At 44.7% G+C, this 21,078-nt stretch overlaps 1 protein-coding gene across 1 annotated transcript; it reads right to left on the bottom strand.

The window, feature by feature from the left end:
- Nucleotides 1-6,217: 6,217 nt before the first annotated feature.
- On the bottom strand, nucleotides 6,218-7,069 carry LOC143302014 (G-protein coupled receptor GRL101-like). Its single transcript, XM_076616500.1, has one exon. It carries the CDS (start codon nucleotides 7,067-7,069, stop codon nucleotides 6,218-6,220), a length of 852 nt encoding a protein of 283 aa, XP_076472615.1.
- Between the last annotated feature and the right edge of the window lie 14,009 nt (nucleotides 7,070-21,078).

Here is a 21,078-nt window from a genome sequence, read left to right as displayed (position 1 = left end):
CGTCAGTTTTGATGGATTGATATGGATACTTTTAGATGCGTCAGTTTTGATGGATTGATATGGATACTTTTAGATGCGTCAGTTCTGATTGATTGATATGGATACTTGTAGATGCGTCAGTTTCGACTGATTGCTATGGGTACTTCTAGATGCTTTATTTTTGATTGATTGATGTGGATACTTATAGATGCGTCCGTTTTTTATTTTTTTGCTATGGATACCTATACATGCGTCAGTTTTGATGGATTGATATGGATACTTATAGATGCGTCAGTTTTGATTGACTGATATGGATACTTATAGATGCGTCAGTTTTGATTGGTTGATATGGATACTTATAGATGGGTCATTTTTGATTGATTGATCGATATAGATGCGCCAGTTTTGATTGACTGATATGGATACTTATAGATGCGTCAGTTTTGATTGGTTGATATGGATACTTAGAGATGGGTCATTTTTGATTGATTGATGGATATGGATACTTAAATAGCGCCTATCCTCGATCGGAGACCAAGCTTTGAGCAGCTATACAAACTCGGGATCATTCAAATGCGCAACAGGCTGTCTGCCTATCTGGCTAGAGCCGACTGACGGCTGTTATTGGGCGCTCAGCCTCACATCGAAATATACGACTACTGTGCGAGTGTTGGGATTTTGACGTTATTGATGAGTTGATGTTGTTTTTGTTGTTTCTTGTCTGCAGTTAACGTGTTCGACTGTTAAAGCATTTGAGAGTGCACTGATTTCGAAAGCATGATGTGATGATGATGGTTGTAATTATTATTATCATTGTTATTCAGGTCCACTGTTTTCTTTTCTATCAGTTTGATCAATGTGGCGATCCCTATCACTTTCGTTGTATGAGGTGAATGAAAGGCCATCAGTTTTACATAACCTACATCTGGACTTAACAACTGGATATTGTTGCTGAAATATTGCTCACATATTCTTGCCCTTCTTCAAACGCATCCTTTATCATTCTTCTTCTTCTTGTATTTTGTATTTTGTAATTTTTCTTTTTTGTCACAACAGATTTCTCTGTGTGAAATTTGGCCTTCTCTCCCCAGTGAGAACGCATCGCTACACTGAGAGCGCAACCTTTTTTTCTTTTCTTTTTTTCTCTTGCGTGCAGTTTTATTTATTTTTCCTATCGAAGTCGATTTTTCTACAGAATTTTGCCAGGAACTACCCTTTTGTTGCCGTGGTTTCTTTTACGTACGCTAAGTGCATGCTGCACACGGGACTTCGGTTTATCGTCTCATCCGAATGACTAGCGTCCAGACCATCACTCAAGGTCTAGCGGAGGGGGAGAAAATATAGGCGGCTGAGCCGTGATTCGAACCAGCGTGCTCAGATACTCATGCTTCCTAGGCGGACACGTTACCTCCAGGCCATCACTGCACTTCTTTTTACTCAAGCATAGTCCTTAACCAGGGTGCCTGTCAATGTCCCAAAATAATGGTTTCCCTGCAATGCTGTCTGGCCATCGTTTTTGTTGTTGTTTTGTCTGTCTGGTTCAACCCCCACCCCCCACTTGCCCCCTCGACCCCCCGCTCTCCCCTCGCCCCCCTCACCTAGCCCCTCCCCCCCCCTCCCCCAACCACCACCCTCCATCTTTCTCCCTCGACAGCTCCCTGGAAGATAGTTCCAAGGAGACACACCGTAACATGTAGTAACACAACTGCCGTGTGTTGGGTGTGTTCCAGGCATGACGATGACTCACTCCAGCAGGAGTGACCTGCCCCTCCGGGACAACAACCGTGACAACGCTCCCCGCTGCCTTCCATACCTCAGCGCACAGGATCGGAAGACCCTCCTCCTCCCAGTGCTGAGGCAGGCGAAGCAGGAGATGCGGGAGACTGGCGGACAGGAGCTCTCTGACCTTTTCCGGGAGCTCGTGCACATCCAGAGCTCCAGGCAGAAAAACGGCTGTGGCTGTGAGGGCCCGTGTCAGCCAGATACGTGTGCGTGTGCACAGGAGGGGATCAATTGCCACCCGGTCCCCACCGGGTGTTCTTGTCAGCCTCTCCAGTGCGGTAATGTGAAGGAGGAGTGGCTGTCCAGGAAGTCCAGACGCAAGGCCCACCTGAAGAAAACCTTTGCTCGCTTGTTCAGGGAGGCGCAGAAAAAACTGTGGCGGTTGCAGACGAAGAAACTCGCCAACTTCATGCGCAGATTCTTACGCATGGTTCATTGGCTTGCCACTCGAGGACTGACTGCACACGAGTCTCAGTCGACGCAGAACCAACATAAAGAATAGCCTGGTTTGCGTGGAGCTGGAGCTGGAGAAGGAACAGCGGAAATGGAAGGAGGAGAAGGAGAAGGAAGAGCAGAAGGAGAAGGGAAAAGAGAGAAGGGGAAGGAGGAGAACAAGTAGAAAAAGAAGAGAGAGGAGGCGACCCTACCCTGTTTTGGTCGCATTTTGGCGACATCGGCGGCCTCCCTAGCGGGTGCCAAAAGGCAACATCGGCGGCCAAATTGTTTTAAGACATGAAAAATGTTGCTTTCACCATTTCCATATTGTTATGTATTATACTTTTATAATATGCATTTTGTTCTTGGATACATTGGTTAGTCTTAATTATATGAAATTTTCTTTTTCGTTTTTTTATTAGATTATATATATATATATATATATATATATATATATATATATATATATATATATATATATATATGTTGTTTTCTTTTAAACCAATTAATGCGGTTGACCTGAGTCGTGCAGCTTTATTGTTATCGTTTTGACTATTAAAACTAGTGAATCTGTTGGTGATGAGGTGCTGGTCAAAATGTTTAATTTTGCATGCTACTGACTGCTCTGGCATTATGATATGTCGTCAGGTAACTCAGTGCTGGTAACCTGTTAGAAAACATTCTTTTGTGGTCTTCATCCTTAGTTGGACATTTGAAGGAGTGTTCCATGGTATGCTGCGATAGTATTTTACAGTGTTGCGTGTGACGCAATTCTTGTGTGACGTCTTTTTTAAGGGCGTGACGCGATTTTGCTGTTGTTGAGAGACGGAGGAAGGATTCACTGAACTTGGAAAGGGGGAGCGGGGATGGCATGGACTGTGCATGTTGTGCCGCACTGTATTGTGTTAATTCTGTGTATCATGTGTAAGTAAAAGAAACTCCTTCATCCGCCTTCGACATGTCTGAATGGATAAAATAACTGTGTGAAGTTCCAGTCACAGTGAATCTATATACGGACGTTGTGCATATGAGCCTTCTCAGTCAAGGTTCGTCAAGGTTATTTCCATTTGAATGATGTTCCTGTCGGGCTCCTGAGTTTGTTACTTGTCATCTGTCTTATGAACATCTTCACTTTTGAACGTTGAAGCATTGTGCTTTGCGCGTGGATATGGGGGCGGGGAGGGAAGGGGGCGGAGGGGGGGGGGGGTCGTGTGGAGTGTTTGTGGGGCGAGGACTTCTGTGCTGTGGTCGTTGTGACCCAGAGAGGTCTGTGCTTATCATTGTTGTCTTAATTAATTAATTATTTATGTGTTTGCCGCAAGGCAGCTGCAAGAGAAATGTCAGCAGCAAAATGCTGATCTGTTCTCCACCTATGTCGACCTCACTAAGGCCTTCGACACCGTGAGTAGAGAGGGACTGTGGAAGATCATGGCCAAGTACGGATGCCCTCGGAAATTTATTTCCTTGGTCAGCCAATTCCATGAAGGCATGCAGGCTCGAGTCCAGGACAATGGCGAAACATCTGCTCCTTTTGCTGTCACAAATGGTGTCAAGCAAGGCTGCGTCCTGGCTCCAACGCTGTTCAGCCTCATGTTCTCTGCAGTGCTTACTGATGCCTTCAGAGATGGCGATGTTGGAATCGGCCTAAAGTACCGAACAGATGGCAAGCTGTTTAACCTCAGAAGGCTTCAAGCAAAAACGAAGGTCATGACAAACATCATCAGAGACTTTTTGTTTGCCGATGATTGTGCCCTCAACGCTGGATCTGAAGCTGACATGCAACTCAGCGTCGACAAGTTTGCCACTGCCAGCAGGAACTTCGGCCTTACCATCAGCACGAGGAAAACTGAAGTTCTCCATCAGCCAGCCCCAGGGAAACCCTACGTTGAGCCCAACATCACAGTCAACGGTCAGAGACTCAGTGCGGTGGAGCGGTTCACATACCTTGGCAGCACACTGTCACGAAATGTGACAATCGACGATGAAGTGAACGTCAGGATTGCAAGAGCAAGCGCAACTTTTGGTAGACTCAATGCAAATGTCTGGAACAGAAGAGGCATTAGTCTTGAGACCAAGCTAAAGGTCTACAGAGCAGTAGTTCTCCCCACACTACTGTATGCCTGCGAAACTTGGACAGTGTACCAACGACATGCCAAGAAGCTGAACCACTTCCACACAACATGCCTCAGGAAGCTACTGAACATCAAGTGGCAAGACAGGACCCCAGACACAGAGGTGCTCGCAAAAGCCACCCTTCCCAGCATCTTCACCATCCTGATGAAGTCCCAGCTTCGCTGGGCTGGACACGTGGCGCGCATGCCAGACCATCGGCTGCCCAAAAGGCTCTTCTATGGCGAGCTGCAACAAGGGAAGAGATCACACGGAGGTCAGAAGAAGCGCTTCAGAGATACTCTGAAAGTCTCTCTGAAAGCGTTTGATATCAACCCTGACTCCTGGGAGGAATCTGCAGTGGACCGTGACAAATGGCGCGCTGCTGTGCACAAAGGCGCCAAGTTGTGCGAGGCCAACAGGACTGCTGCAGCTGTTCAGAAGAGGCAGGCCAGAAAGTCACGGGCAAACAAGCTCCCTGACAATGGTATGCCTGTCTTTGTCTGCCCCAACTGTCAGCTAACATTTCGTGCGCAGATTGGACTATTCAGCCATCTGCGCATTCACAGGTAGATTCATGAGCATCCTCCCCCCCACCCCACCACCACCCTCCCCCCATCCCCCATCTGAATGACAACGATGGTCATCATCGATCTCGATGGACACACCACCTTTTTTTTTCTTTTTTTTTTAATTATTATTATTACTACTACCTTTTTTTTTTATAATTATTATTTATTTATTTATTTATGTAAGCTTATCTATTATTTATTCACCTTTTTTTTTTCTTTCTTTTTTTTTTCTCAAGGCCTGACTAAACGCGTTGGGTTACGCTGCTGGTCAGGCATCTGCTTGGCAGATGTGGTGTAGCGTATATGGATTTGTCCGAACGCAGTGACGCCTCCTTGCGCTACTGAAACAGAAACTGTGCTTAACTTTTGTTCTGTGCTGGTTCTGACCTCAGGACATTGCAGTAAGTTATTCAGGTCGTGACCTGACATGCTTTAGTCCCCAGTGTTAATAATTTCCATGGTTTTTGGAAAGCCAGAGTTTGGAATAATTTGTGATGGAGGGCAGTATGAGTTCCCTGAAATGAATCGTAATTGATGTCTGGATATTAGTGACTCAGTCTCAAATATGATTTTTTTTTTTTTTTTTTTTTTTTAATCACTGGGACCTGCCGATGTGGATCTAAACTGTGAATTGAATATAAAATATTTTTGAGCAATGATGGTGTTGTACACAATTATATGATAGTGTGATGCTAAATCACACTGGATAAACGTGCCTGTTTGACTGCTTGGTGCAGTGAACTGATACTTGTTTCGTTAAGTAGACAGTGTGTGAAGTCACCAAAATAGTAAGTAATTTGCTTTGTTTCTTTTTCTTTCTATGTGTGATGGTAAGGTGTGTGATCACCTACCACCCCATCCCTGGTGGGGAGGTAATTGATGAAACAAGAATATAAAAGTTGTAAATATTGTATAAGTTGAATCAGTGTAATAAAAAAAAAAAAATATATATATATATAAAAGAGGAATTTCAAAATTTAAGACTGAGGACTGAGCCAGTGAAAATGTGTATGCATGTTTGAATGATATTCATGATAAAGTGTGAATGGAATACATGAGTATCTCTCTCTCTCTCTCTCTCTCTCTCTCTCTCTCTCTCTCACATACACACACACACACACACACACATATATATATATATATATATATATATATATATATATATATATATATATATATGTGTGTGTGTGTGTATGTGTGTGTGTGTGTGTGTGTGTGTATTTTTCATTTACCATAGATGTTTAAAAATGTTACTCACTTGTTTAGTTTCACTCATGTATTCCTTCAGGTGATTTTTTAAACAATCAAAACATAAATGTTTTCTTTCGTGCATCTATTATTTATGAAACCTTTTTCTGACACGCCAGCCTTGCTTTTAGCACCGCAAACAGCTTGCCTTCACGCGCTTGTCTTCGCCGCTGCATGGCGACGGTCCACAGAGAGAGCAGCGGGTTGAGAGCGGAGTTGAATGGCAACGCGAACACCACCAGGGCACCGTGAAGCCTGTCGGCACCAGCAACACTCCCTGAAACCACCAAGACCGTCACCAGCCCAAACAAGATCCAGCAGACAGCGTCCGTGGAGGCCACCTTCATCATCAGCTGGACCGAGGAATACACGGGTCTCCTTGCGGGCTCCAGCGCCAGTCTGTACTTGGGAGTCCGTCTGGATGTGACGACCAGACCTGCCAGTGTCATGGAGCTGAAGATAAAGTTGACCACCACGAGCACCGTGAACCACGTGAACTGTCGGTGAGGACTGTAGTGACTGAACAAAGCCAGGCGGCACAGACCTGACTGACCTTGCAGACCCCAGTGGGAGAGGCCTGGAAGGAAGGGAATCAGCGACAACGAGATTCCGGCTAGCCACGTCAGCGTTCCTTGTGCAGCTGTCGAACGGTTTGTGGGTCTGCTACACCATCGTGCCGGACACGAGAGGATGACGACGTGGCGCACAGTGATCAGCCACACGGTCAGAACGGACACCTCGCTGGACAATAGGGACAGAAAGCCACTCACTTTGCACACCTCACTGTTGACCCACGTGTTTTCAACGTGCACGTACACCCCGTAAAGGAGCTGATCTGCCACCACGGCAATGCTGACATGGCTTCCCATACAGATACCAGCTGCCTGCAGATGGGCTAAAGTCTTCAGAAACGTTACCCCGAACACTTCTCCAACAGTAAGCATTACCAAGAAACACAGCAAATTCCCCATGACTGCAAACATACTGATCAACCAAAAGAAAACCCTGTACAAGTCAGAAGGCATCAGGGTTCCACAGGAACTGAACGCAGCGTGTGGCGCCTTACAGTTTATTGTGTTCAAAGGTTTATGTAGGTCTTCACAGCAAAGTCTGTGGTCCGGTGAAAAGAGTGTTTTGAGGTTAACAGACGATGACAATAAGTCAAAAGGAAAGTCATACAGCCTGTTCCCTCTTATGTCTAACTCAATCAATTGCGGAACATTCTTCAAACCTCTGCTTCCGATCGTTTTAATAGCAGAATAGGATACATTCAAAGTCTTTACAAAAGACAAGTATGCTGAAAAATTATGGTTCAGTATATTGAGAAACGTTTTTGATGTATCCACATGTCGCAGCGAGTAATGAATGTTCTTCATAAGATTTTTCGTAATTTGACTTATAGGGTTGTTTGCGAGCCGCAGAAATCTTAAATTTGGTAACCCAAGTAAAATAGCCACGTCCAAAGTTTCAATCAAATTATTGGCAAGATCGATAAAATTTAAGTTGGTGCGATTCATAGCTGTGATATTGGATAAACAGCAGTTAGACAGAATCAGATGAATGATATACACGTTCCCTTCTATTTCATCAAACGACATTCCTGAACCTGCGGCGTCCAAGTAACGAAGTTGAGGGAAGAGTTCAGCAGAAAAACGGTCGCGACACTGAAAAGAGTGACCTTGACACATGCAACCCTCTGGACAGGTCCTGATGTCACACGTCAGTTCATCATCCCCGCCTGGGCACTGAGCCAGGCCATCACACAGGTGATGCACGTGCACACACACTGTGGAAGCTCTACACAAGTATAAGCCAGGACATAGGACTCTCTTGCAGTTGCGTTCATCTTCTCCATAAACACAGTCAGAAAACCCATTGCATCGGGTGTATACTGGGAGGCAGTAGAGCCGTTCAGTTGGGCAACGGTAATGGGTTTCAGGACAAGATTCTTCGGGTTTCATCACCTGTTGAGTGAAGTAACCAGTGCCATCTAGACTGATGAAGAGGAACTTCCCTTTGCTGCTGTTCCTTTCTTCAGGCAAGTAAGGAACCTCAGCTGAGTCCCACTCCTTCAGGGCATGCGTTTCATCGTCGTGGTTTAAGCAATCTGTGTATGCATTGAAGAGCTGGCTTTCCAGTACACACTGGCCGTTGGTGCACTGAATTTCCTCATGTGCACATGGAGGGTGCTGGCAGAACGACTCGTCACTATCGTCTCCACAGTCCTGTCTCCAGTCACACAGCAGACTGTAAGGCACTGTTGTGACGCCATCCTCACACGCAAACATAGCAGGTGTGTGTGTGACTGTCTGCGGCGGATCCGTCCTGTGTGTGTTCCCGTGAGTCATGTTGAGAGCCGTGCAAAAACGGGAATGGGTCTGTGCTGCACAACGAGCTTTGGGGTCACACATTAGAAACGAATGTGTTACGTGTTTGTCTGGGCACAGAAATACAAGCAGCCGTGTATATCCGCCAGTGACTGGAAGTGGAGAGAGGTGAGAGAGCTGAACACGCTGAGGAAGAACGTGGTGTGACCGCGCTTCCGTTTCACACAGCAGCAAGTTTTTTGTGACTTGAAAGGCTGATGGTCGAGACAATGGTCCAGACGGTTTCCACAAGTACATGGACTCGACACCAAAATAGATTACTTTTCTTGAAGGACGATAAAGATAACTTTCTGCAAAATGGTTCATGTTGTAGATCATGGTTTTGTCAGACCATATCCGAAACTTGCTGTACTCAAAAGAGCTCTTCTGCCTCCACCCTGCGACGAGGCCTACAGCCACATAAAATGCATAATAGTTCTGAAAGATCTGGAGCATGTCTTTCTGCTCTTTCCGGGTTTTGATCGACACCAGTCTGCCTCCATGCTTGAAGCATTCATACCGAACGAACAACTGATCCGTTTTTTGGGTGACCGTGACCACTTCAAAACACTTGTGATGTGAAGCTACCAGACCCTGGCATTCCGGACTGCTGAAGGGACACTGTTCTGTTTCGTCCTGTCCGTCTTCGCAGTCTTTCCTCAAATTACAGCCCAGATGAGGCTGAAATTTAGAGTAATAGTTCACAGAACAGTTGAACACGTCATGAGGTAACTTCGGTGGCTCTTCATCCACAGACAGTATAGAATAGTGTATTTTGAGACCAGCGTAAAACTCGTATCGAAACTCAAACTGAACCTGGAGGGAAGAGGTGAGAAACGTCCTGGGTGGTGCTGTAATCTGACAACACATGTGTTCCACTGTTTGGTTGATGGCGTGTAGTTTTGTGTAAATGAGCTGTATCTGCTGGAATAAACAGAGAGAGGGTCTTTGGGCCTGCTTGATGCTGATCATCATGACTTTTGAAGATGTGACATTTACACTGTGCCTTAAGTATTTGTTCTTAGTCGAAGTTAGTTTATGCATAACTGGGGTTATCACATATCCAGAATATATCGAAATATACTCTAAGATAAACTTACGACGATGTGTTGCAGTGACTCTGATTTCATTCAAAGGCTGATTGGTCACCATGATAAGCATATGGTTGTCTGGAGAATGGAAGAATGTTTCTTTCAGGAAATGACAGTTACATTTCACACTGATTGCTGGGTGGTGAAGCTGAAAGCTTGGGAAGGTAAAATCACACCAGTATGTTAATCGTTTAAAGTGGGCACGCACATACATCCCATGAGGCACTTCCACATGCAGCCTGCAGAATGCTGTTGATCCACCACACACGCCATATGCAACCCTCTGATGTGCGGTGAAATGGTGCAGCAGACCACAATTAGTTTTATTGATCTGCAGAAACGTGGTGCTGGTCTGGGTTTGGTTTGTGTGGTCTTCCACACCAGGGCAGACGTCACTGACCTTCGGGCCACCAACGTTGGAACCGTTAGCGCTGTTGACGCTCCTCTGATGTGGGATCACGTCAGCAGGGGCTGGAAGAAGGTGAGGCATCACCCCCAGAACCACCATCCAGCCCCTTCCCTTGGCTGCAACAGGCATCCTGGAGAATTCTTGAAGCTGACATACATTGTCATTATGTGTAGCTGACATCATTATTTTCCTTATTGCAGTCTGATCACATAATCATAGCTGACGAATCTTCCTCATTATGTGTTGATTATATGCAGCTAACATATCCTTCTTGTTACAATCTGATTATGTGTAGCTGACATATCCTCCTTGTTACAATCTGATTATGTGTAGCTGACATATCCTCCTTGTTACAATCTGATTATGTGTAGCTGACATATCCTCCTTGTTACAATCTGATTAAATGTAGCTGACATATCCTTGTTACAATCTGATTATGTGTAGCTGACATATCCTTGTTACAATCTGATTATGTGTAGCTGACATATCCTCCTTGTTACAATCTGATTAAATGTAGCTGACATATCCTCCTTGTTACAATCTGATTAAATGTAGCTGACATATCCTCCTTGTTACAATCTGATTAAATGTAGCTGACATATCCTCCTTGTTACAATCTGATTATGTGTAGCTGACATATCCTCCTTGTTACAATCTGATTAAATGTAGCTGACATATCCTCCTTGTTACATTCTGATTACACGTAGCTGACACATCTTCCTTGTTACAATCAGATTACATGCAGCTGACATATTTTCCTTGTTACAGTCTGATTACCTGCAGCTCATGTATCTTCATTATGACAGTCTAATTACATGTAGCTGGCGTATCTTCCTTATCACGATGTAACTGCATGCAGCTGAAGTATTTTCCTCATTACAACCTGATTACATGTATCTGGCATATCTCCTATATTATAATATGATTACATGTAGATGACGTGCCTTACTTCTTGTAATCTGATTATGCACATCTTGGAAGCAAGTCTCCGTGCTGAAACAGAAACATTGAAAAAGTAGTACCGTTCATTATGGGCATTTATTTTCAGACCATGTCAGGGCTTGTCCTAAAACAACACCTCAACATGGAACAGAAACAGTTAATACTTTGAACTGGTCATTTGGTATGGAACAGTTGTAACCTGGGTTGTGTCATCAAGGAACAAAACAGTAAATACCTTGAACTGTACAGTTGTCTATGGAACAGTTGTAACCTGGGTTATGTAATCTCGGATAAAACAAAACCACCTGAGAATCAATCCAGAAAGTGTATTGTTTGCTGTGGGTACAGTGGGCTGTGCCTTCCCGGACCTGTCGTGATGACCAGTGGTGCATTCAAACGACGGGGCAGTTGAGGTCCTTGACACAGGTCTGTGGTATTCATGGTTTGAATCACAGCACTTCCTGCTTGCTTCATCAGGGTGTGTTTTTTTTTGTTTGTTTTTTTTTGTTGTTTTTTGTTGTTTTTGTTTTTTTGGGGGGGTTGTTGTTGATGTTGTTTTTTGTGTGTGTGGGTTTTGTTGTTGTAGTTTTGTGTGTTTTTTTAAGGTTTAAAAAAAAAAATTGTCTCCGTGTGTTTGTGTAATTTGCGTTTTTGCTATTTTCATGTTGGTTACAGCAAAATGTATGGGATTTCTTGTTTCACATTTTCGTGAACACCTTAACAACAACAAAAAACAAGAGGCAAGGCCTTCAAGACTCACTTGTGATACACTTTTTAAAAAAATCCAAGCTTTTTATGTATTGAGTATAATTTCAAAATGTAATGTTTAAGATGAGAAAGATCAGTTTAAAGCAAATTAAGTCCCCCAGCATTAATTACAGAGTAATTTCCCTTTTTTACTATCTGCACCAAAACGTTTGCAAAATAAATAAAACTTCCATGCTTAGCAAAAGAAGTTCCTGTTTGAACAAAAAATGATAATGACTACTCTTGTTGTTGGGTCAGAATATTAGATCAAAGTGCCAAGTTTAGAGAATGCAAAAAATATAAATATAACAGTGAATGCAGTTTGCATATCATTAGGCTTTTTTTTTTTTTTTTTGTCTGTGTGCCCATCTCAGAGGTGCAATATTGTTTTAAACAAGATGACTGGAAAGAACTGAATTGTTCCTATTTTTATGCCTAATTTGGTGTTAGCTGACAAAGTATTTGCAGAGAAAATGTCAATGTTAAAGTTTACCACACACACACACACACACACACACACACACACACACACACACACTGTGGTGTGTCCATCGAGATCGATGATGACCATCGTTGTCATCCAGCTGGGGGTGGGGGGGGTGGTGGGGTAGGGGGGAGGATGCTCATGAATCTATCTGTGAATGCACAGTTGGCTGAATAGTCCAATCTGCGCACGAAATGTTCGCTGACAGTTGGGGCAGTCAAAGACAGGCATACCATTGTCAGGGAGCTTGTTTGCCCGTGACTTTCTGGCCTGCCTCTTCTGAACAGCTGCAGCAGTCCTGTTGGCCTCGCACAACTTGCCACTTGATGTTCAGTAGCTTCCTGAGGCATGTTGTGTGGAAGTGGTTCAGCTTCTTGGTATGTCGTTGGTACACTGTCCAAGTTTCGCAGGCGTACAGTAGTGTGGGGATAACTACTGCTCTGTAGACCTTTAGGTTGGTCTCAAGACTAATGCCTTTTCTGTTCCAGACATCTGCATCGAGTCTACCAAAAGTTGCGCTTGCTCTTGCAATCCTGACGTTCACTTCATCGTCGATGGTCGCATTTCGTGACAGTGTGCTGCCAAGGTATGTGAACCGCTCCACCGCACTGAGTCTCTGACCGTTGACTGTAATGTTGGGCTCAACGTAGGGTTTCCCCGGGGCTGGCTGATGGAGAACTTCAGTTTTCCTCGTGCTGATGGTAAGGCCGAAGTTCCTGCTGGCAGTGGCAAACTTGTCGACGCTGAGTTGCATGTCAGCTTCAGATCCAGCGTTGAGGGCACAATCATCAGCAAACAAAAAGTCTCTGATGATGTCTGTCATGACCTTCGTTTTTGCTTGAAGCCTTCTGAGGTTAAACAACTTGCCATCTGTTCGGTACTTTAGGCCGATTCCAACATCGCCATCTCTGAAGGCATCAGTAAGCATTGCAGAGAACATGAGGCTGAACAGCGTTGGAGCCAGGACGCAGCCTTGCTTGACACCATTTGTGACAGCAAAAGGAGCAGATGTTTCGCCATTGTCCTGGACTCGAGCCTGCATGCCTTCATGGAATTGGCTGACCAAGGAAATAAATTTCCGAGGGCATCCGTACTTGGCCATGATCTTCCACAGTCCCTCTCTACTCACGGTGTCGAAGGCCTTAGTGAGGTCGACATAGGTGGGGAACAGATCAGCATTTTGCTCCTGACATTTCTCTTGCAGCTGCCTTGCAGCAAACACCATGTCGATGGTTCCGCGCTCTTTCCGGAATCCACATTGGCTCTCAGGCAAATGACCTTGGTCAAGGTGTGCTGCATGGTTTAGTAGGATCCTGGCAAGTATCTACCCTGTGATGGAGAGCAAGGAAATGCCCCGATGGTTATCACAGGCTTGCCGGTTCCCCTTTCGCTTGTACAAGTGAATGATAGATGCATCTTTGAAATCCTGGGGGGTCGTCTCTTCTTTCCACATGAGTGAGTACAGCTGATGGAGCTTCTCAGTCACACAGTGCCTCCATCCTTGTAGACCTCTGCTGGTATGGAGTCTGAGCCAGGTGCTTTGCCACTGGACAGCAGACGGATTGCTTTCTGGGTCTCAAGAAGTGTTGGCGGATCGTCCAGTGCTTCGTTGATGGGGACTTGTGGGAGACGGTCTATGACTTCATCATTTTTGGAGGAAGGGCGATTTAAGACACTGTTAAAGTGCTCAGCCCAGCGTTCGAGAATTGTCTCCTTTTCGTTGATCAAGGTATATCCATCTGCACTGAGGAGGGGGGGTGATCCTGAGGATGTGGGGCCGTAGACTTCTTTTAAGGCATCATAGAACCTCTTCATATCGTGCCTGTCAGCATATCCCTGGATCTCATCAGCTTTGTCACTAAGCCACTTATCCTGCATCTGGCGTAACTTTTGCTGAACAGTCCTGCAGATGGCATCGTACGCATCCTTTTTTGATGTGGACTTTGGGTTGCTCAGGTAGGCTTGATGCAGACGGCGTTTCTCATCCAGAAGCTGCTTGATTTCATCACAGTTTTCATCAAACCAGTCTTTGTGCTTCCTGGTCATGGGTCCCAGGGTCTCTGAAGCTGTACTATAGATCAGCTCACGCAGGGTCCTCCAGTCAGACTCCACATTCTGGTTGTCCAGAGAGGCGGATTCCAGACGATCTTCCAGCAGCTCCACAAAGGACTGTTTCATGGTGATGTTTTTCAGCTTAGCGATGTTGAGCCGTTTTGGAACCTTCTGGCCTTGTGGGCGTCTCTTGGGCTGGATTCGAATATTCAGCTTCGAGACTACAAGGCGATGGTCTGTCCAACACTAGGCGCCGCACATGGTCTTTGTTACACGTACATCTTGCCTATCCCTTTTCTTGACGATGACATAATCGATGAGATGCCAATGCTCTGAGCGAGGGTGCATCCATGACGTCCTGTTAGGGGTAGGGAGGCAGAAAACTGTGTTGGTTATCAGCAGTTCGTGCTCTGCACAGGTCTGAAGCAAAAGCAATCCATTTAGGTTGCAGTGGCCCACACCGTGCTTTCCAATCACTCCATCCCAGGAGATGTAGTCAGAGCCAACTCTAGCATTGAAGTCCCCAAGAATGATGAGCTTGTCTGCTTTAGGGATAGCAGCAATGACAGAGTGAAGGTCCTCGTAGAACTTCGCCTTCACTTCATCCGGGTTGGTCATGGTTGGGGCGTAGGCACTGACAATGGTGAGGTGCTTCTGGCCAGATGCCAGTGGGAGTTTCATGGTCATAAGCCTATCGTTGACTCCCTTTGGGATTCCAGCTAGCTTGCTGACAAGGGCTGTTTTTACTGCAAAACCAACGCCAGCCTCACGTCGCTCTTCGCTTCCTCGTCCACTCCAGAAGAAGGTGTAACCAGATCCCTGTTCACAGAGCTCGCCTTCGCCTGCAAGCCGAGTCTCACTCAAGGCTGCGATGTCAATGTTGTATCTGGCGAGTCAATGTTGTATCTGGCACACACACACAGACAACCGAACACCGGGTTAAAACATAGACTCACTTTGTTTACACAAGTGAGTCAAAAACCCATGTCTTCTCCAGTGTCCAAGGTCACTATTATGCATGTAGATACGCAGTTACCTTCATTCCATTTGCGTGTATACATGTATGCATAAAAGAACATTTTAAAAAAGATCTCATCAACTGCGTCAGCATTCAGTAGGTTACGAAAATTTCAATAATTATGTAAACACCCCCTCCCCCCCCCCTCCACCGACCACACACAACCCCCTTCCCCCTCCCCCGACCACACACAAACACACATAAATACATATACCCGCACACACACACACACACACACACACATACACACGCACGCACACACGCACGCACGCACACACCACGAATGGCAATAAAACGATGGAAGGGGGAAACTGCTAATTTTCTCAGCCAGTTTCAATCGACTAGAATCGTTTATAGTTACTGGCTACTGTCACCGAGTACAGTCGACAAACTGGCTGGCACACATACGTGGGAACAAACAGTTTCAGTTTTAGTTTCAGTAGCTCAAGGAGGCGTCACTGCGTTCGGACAAATCCATATACGCTACACCACATCTGCCAAGCAGATGCCGGACCAGCAGCGTAACCCAACGCGCTTAGTCAGGCCTCAGAAAAAAATAAAATAAATAAATAAATACATAAAAAAAGAACTACTACTACTAATAATAATAATATGCATAAGGCGCAAAAACTTCATGAAGTCAACTATAAGCGTACAAAAAAAAAAGCAAAAAAAAAAAAAAAAGCAAACAATGTTAGAGAGCCGAACGTTAGATAAGACAGAAACGTGATTGTGCACGTTATGTAGATTCTTGTGGTAAGGGAAAAGAAAAGCTGCTGTTGTTTTCCGAAGGAATTTGAAACATTCTCCAAAACGTATGATACTATCTACAGCAGCGTAAAACAGCAGGTAGGACGAGGTAACGGCCGAGTGGTAAATGCGTTCGACTTTCAATCTGAATGTCCCGGGTTCGAATCCCGTGTCCCGGTGCCTGGTGGGTAAAGGGGTGGGGATTTTTCCGATCCCCCAGTTCAACCGATGTGCAGACCTGCTAGTAACTGAACCCCCTACGCATGCAGAAGATCAAATACGCACGTGGAGTGATGGCTCAGAGGTAACGCGTCCGCCTAGGAAGCGAGAGAATCTGAGCGCGCTGGTTCGAATCACGGTTCAGCCGCCGATATTCTCTCCCCCTGCACTAGACCTTGAGTGGTGGTCTGGACGCTAGTCATTCGGATGAGACGATAAACCGAGGTCCTGTGTGCAGCATGCACTTAGCGCACGTAAAAGAACCCATGGCAACAAAAGAGTTGTTCCTGGCAAAATTCTGTAGAAAAATCCACTTCGATAGGAAAAACAAATAAAACTGCACGCAGGAAAAAATACAACAACAACAACAAAAATGTATGCCGCTGTAGTGTAGCGACGCGCTCTCCCTGGGGAGAGCAGCCCGAATTTCACACAGAGAAATCTGTTGTGATAAAAAGAGAAATACAATACAATACAATACAATACAATCCCGTAACCCATGTCAGCCACCGGTGGATCATGGAAACAAGAACATACCTGGCTTGCACCACCCCAACCCACGCCCCCTTTCGAAAACGGAGTATGGCTGCCTAGATGGCGGGAGGTAAAAACGGTCACATGCTAGAAGCCCTGCCGTGTCTGCGAATGAATGTGAGAGTTGCAGCCAACGAACGAACGTAGAAGAAGGAGAAGTAGTGGAACCAGAGAGGTTAATCATTGATGTAATTCCCGCAGTGAATGTTGTTAGGCTTGTATTGTGTTATTTATCTGAACCAAAAATTTGGGACGATCCATTAGGACGCAGAGGAGAATAAAACTGAATGGGTCAAACACACACACGCACATAGAAATAGGACAGAGATACAAAGATTGACACACACACACACACACACACACACACACACACACACACAGATAGATAGATAGATAGATTTGTAGATAGGTATACAGTGAATTAGTGAAATACACACACACACACACACACAGAGAGAGAGAGAGAGAGAGAACACCATAAATCAAGTTACCAACATCACCACGGCATCTGAAACATGATCATTGCGCAACCACAAAATCAATGTGACAACAATTGATATCACAAGACATCATACAGGATGAAAGAGAAAGGAGAGGAAGAGAGAGAGAGAGTCTTCAAATTTTTTTTATTAAATAAAAGGGAAAACTTTCTCACACTTTTGCAAACTCAGAAGGGAAAGCTTTCTTTCACCTCTGTTAAATTAGAGCTTTTTTTTCTTTCTTTTTTTTTTTTCTTTTTTTTTCTTTTTAAACTTTGCTCACTCATGCTGTATGTTTTACCTTTTGCTTTGTATGTGTGTGTGTGTGTGTGTGTGTGTGTGTTTGCACGCGCGCGAGCGCCCACGTACTGCAAACAAGTGGTCAAACCTATTAATTTTTTTTTTTTTTTTTTTTTTTTTTTTTTTAGTAACTTACCTTATGAACATGTCATTCTCGACCTGGTTACGAGACCAACAGGTCAAAGAAAATGAATGATGTCAGCACGTGTGCTGACGTCACAAAGACCGTGTGACTGACAAGGCTGGAGTATGCCGAAAACCTGCACTGTTCACGGTTCTCACAGCTTACACCACCCTAAGTTACGTCATGGTCACAGTGACGCTACGGCGTTCTGTCTGTGTGCTTCGCCGGTTCTGGGATATATGTAATTAAAACACACACACACACACACACACACACACACACACACACTTTTTTTTTCTTTTGGTTAAATACTTTTTCCACCCAAATTCACCAGGAAAATACTAATGGTCAAGTCAAGCAGCCTGTCCATATATCCGTGTATCACATAATTTATATCGGTGAAGTAGAACACAGGTGATATTCATATTCACATTTGTACACATATGCACACGCACGGATACCTCTAACATACAGACATCTATACATGCGTGTACGTATGTGTACACGCAGACACACACACACACTATGTCACATTCACGTTGGAAAGTTCATTATCGGCGCATCAGTCCCATTTCATTCATCACTAATGACATCACAGTCATATTTTAATTGATCGGGTTTATTACTCATTAGCCGCAAACATGATCCTTGATTCACTATCTCACTGTGGGTTATCATCAGCACAGGTATGATTGTAGAATATAGGCATAGGACTAGGTCAAATGTTTATCGAGCGTGTATGTGTGGCGGTAACGTGTTGCTTCATCACTTGCTCTACCTTTCCAATCCGCTATTCTGATATAAGAATAATAATTGTAATATTAGTAAGAATCATCATTATCATCATCTTGATAATAATAATGAGACTGATTAGTAGCAGTAGTAGTTGTATTGTAATCCAGTTTATATAGCGCCTTTCTATGTAAAGCTTGCCCAGTTACGGTGTAAAAAACATTCTCAGTAACATCATCCTCACCAACGCCTTGTTTTTTCGTGGTTTTTTTTGGTTTTGTTTTGTTTTGTTTTTTTCTTTCTTTATCCCCCCCCCCCCCCCGACCCCCGACCCCCAGCCCCAGCCCCAGCCCCACCCCCTCCACCCGTTTTATCTTTTCGGGGAACGAGGTTGTAACTTTCTAGTGATAAGAAGTGATAAGAAACTCTAGGGAGAGCTGGACAGTACAAGGTCTTCAGAGAAGAAGCCCCCCCCCCCCCCCAACCCCCCCACACGCCCCCCCTCAGTCAAGTGTTTCGGCCCTTAATTCCTTACACTCTAAGGGGGCCGGGCCGCATCCAGGTCATGACTCCTAGATGTTCTTGTAATGCCGCCTTTCTTCTTTTTTTCCAACTCGTCCTCAGCAGGTTCGAACCTGCGTGCCTCCAGGGCCGTCGCCACTTCTGGACTAAGTCACCTTTTCTTGCAAACGTTTTAACCACTGAGCCATCGTACGCCTAGTTTGAGTAGGGAAAATTTAATCCTTTTGAAGTTGTTTTTTTTAATTACCAAAGTATCCACAGTAACATCGCAACATATCACTGTCAAAATTTGTAGTACGATATCAACAACTCATGATGATGGAGTCTCCTGTCGGTCCGACGGATGAGTAGGCAGGCAGGCTTATCTGTCGGTGTGTCCTCATATGGGAGAAGAGGCCGATTCTGGATGCACAGCACTTCCCACAGGTATTGCGAGGGAAAACGTCTGCAGAATTTGAGCCCCGTTTCCTTCGCTGACGTTTCTCCTTAATGGCCAGCGTTCTCTTGTGTTCAAATGTCTTTATGCCACTAGAGCACAGCATCATCCAGCGAGAGTGGTCAAGGGCATCAGTTTGCCTGACCAGCACAAGTGACTTTTTTTTTTAGTGAGGAGGAGTTGTGCAGTCCCTTCCCCACTCTCTCGCCTACCGACGCTCACAGTCCCACAGGTGGAGATGCTGCCACGTGTAGGACAGCCTCGGCAGGTGCAGGTTTTTTCTTCGGAGCTCCGTCTCCTAGGAGGACTTCTAGCTAAGGATAAGAGCTCCACCTGCCCTTTGGTCATCCTTTTCCGCCTTCACAGCTGTTGGGAAAGGTTTCCTCCTCCACCTGTTCCGTCGTTGGGAGACTTCACATGCGGCAGGTAGTACTGGGTTACATGGTACCAGTAGCAAGGGCTATGCCCCTGACCTGACAACCCATGGGTTATGCAGAATAATCGTGTATACTTTGAAACTCATCCACAATTATATCTTTCTCTTCATGATCGCTTGCTGACAAATGCACAGTCCCAGATAAGTGATGGTGAACTTAACTATTGCAGTTGCTCGTAAAATACTGACAATGTTTTATTTTCAACCCCTGTTTATTGGTTACCCACGCCTGTCTTGCAAGCTGTTTTAACTCTTTCCATACGAACGGCGAAAGAGACGACGTTAACAGCGTTTCACCCCAATTACCATCATCAAAATATTGCAAGCGGAAGGCTCTTATACTGAAGAGGTGAATGTTGACAAAGAATACCACAATTCTGACGACGGAGGCTAAAGGTTGGGTCATTCAGACACCCACTGGACATCCGAGGGGTCTGTGTTGAGGAGAAGAGAGGACTGGCCGTATTGAGTGAGTTAATTAATTCACGTGACACATCACTAACAAATCTTTAAGAACATAATTTTCAAAAAAGGTGAAGAATTCTACCAAGAGAATGTATTAATTAAGAGACCATCAGCAAAGGTTGTAACATTCCTCACGGCACTTTTTCCCCCATTCTTTAAGCCATGTTTAATGAATTTGTATTGATGATAACAAATTTTAAATGTTCACTGTTCAAACTATGTCCTGCAAATTATTGTTCAAACCATAAACATTGATCTAGTTTCCATGTAACTATCTTCACCAAATTATTCTTCAAATGATGTTCACGTTGTCTTTTTTTTTTTTTTTTTTTTTTTTCACTTGTGTAACTTTCAAGCACCTACAACTGGAAGCACAGATGTAGCTGGAATTATACAGCACTTTCGTTTTTACAATTCAAGACAATGGAGCTGTGACATATTGCGTAATTTGTGTAACACGACTTAGTTGGTTATTATTAATTTTACTCATTAACAAACGGACAAAGGCTTTCCTCTTTTCATCACAGTAAACAATAGAACACTTAATGAATTGTATGTCACACACACACACACACACACTCTCTCTCTCTCTCTCTCTCTCTCTCACACACACACACACACATACAACACAACACACACACACACACACTCTCTCTCTCTCTCTCTCTCTCTCTCTCTCTCACACACACATACAACACAACACACACACACACACACTCTCTCTCTCTCTCTCTCTCTCTCTCTCTCTCACACACACACACACATACAACACAACACACACACACACACACGGCCTTATGTGCATTAAACATCAAACGGAAGCAGTTGTATCTTCCACCAACTGTAA

This window comes from Babylonia areolata, chromosome 28 (genome assembly GCF_041734735.1).
Source record: "Babylonia areolata isolate BAREFJ2019XMU chromosome 28, ASM4173473v1, whole genome shotgun sequence".
NCBI lineage: Eukaryota > Metazoa > Mollusca > Gastropoda > Neogastropoda > Buccinidae > Babylonia > Babylonia areolata.
The sequence above is the reverse complement of the archived record's forward strand: the minus strand, read 5'-3'. Positions and strand labels throughout refer to the sequence as shown.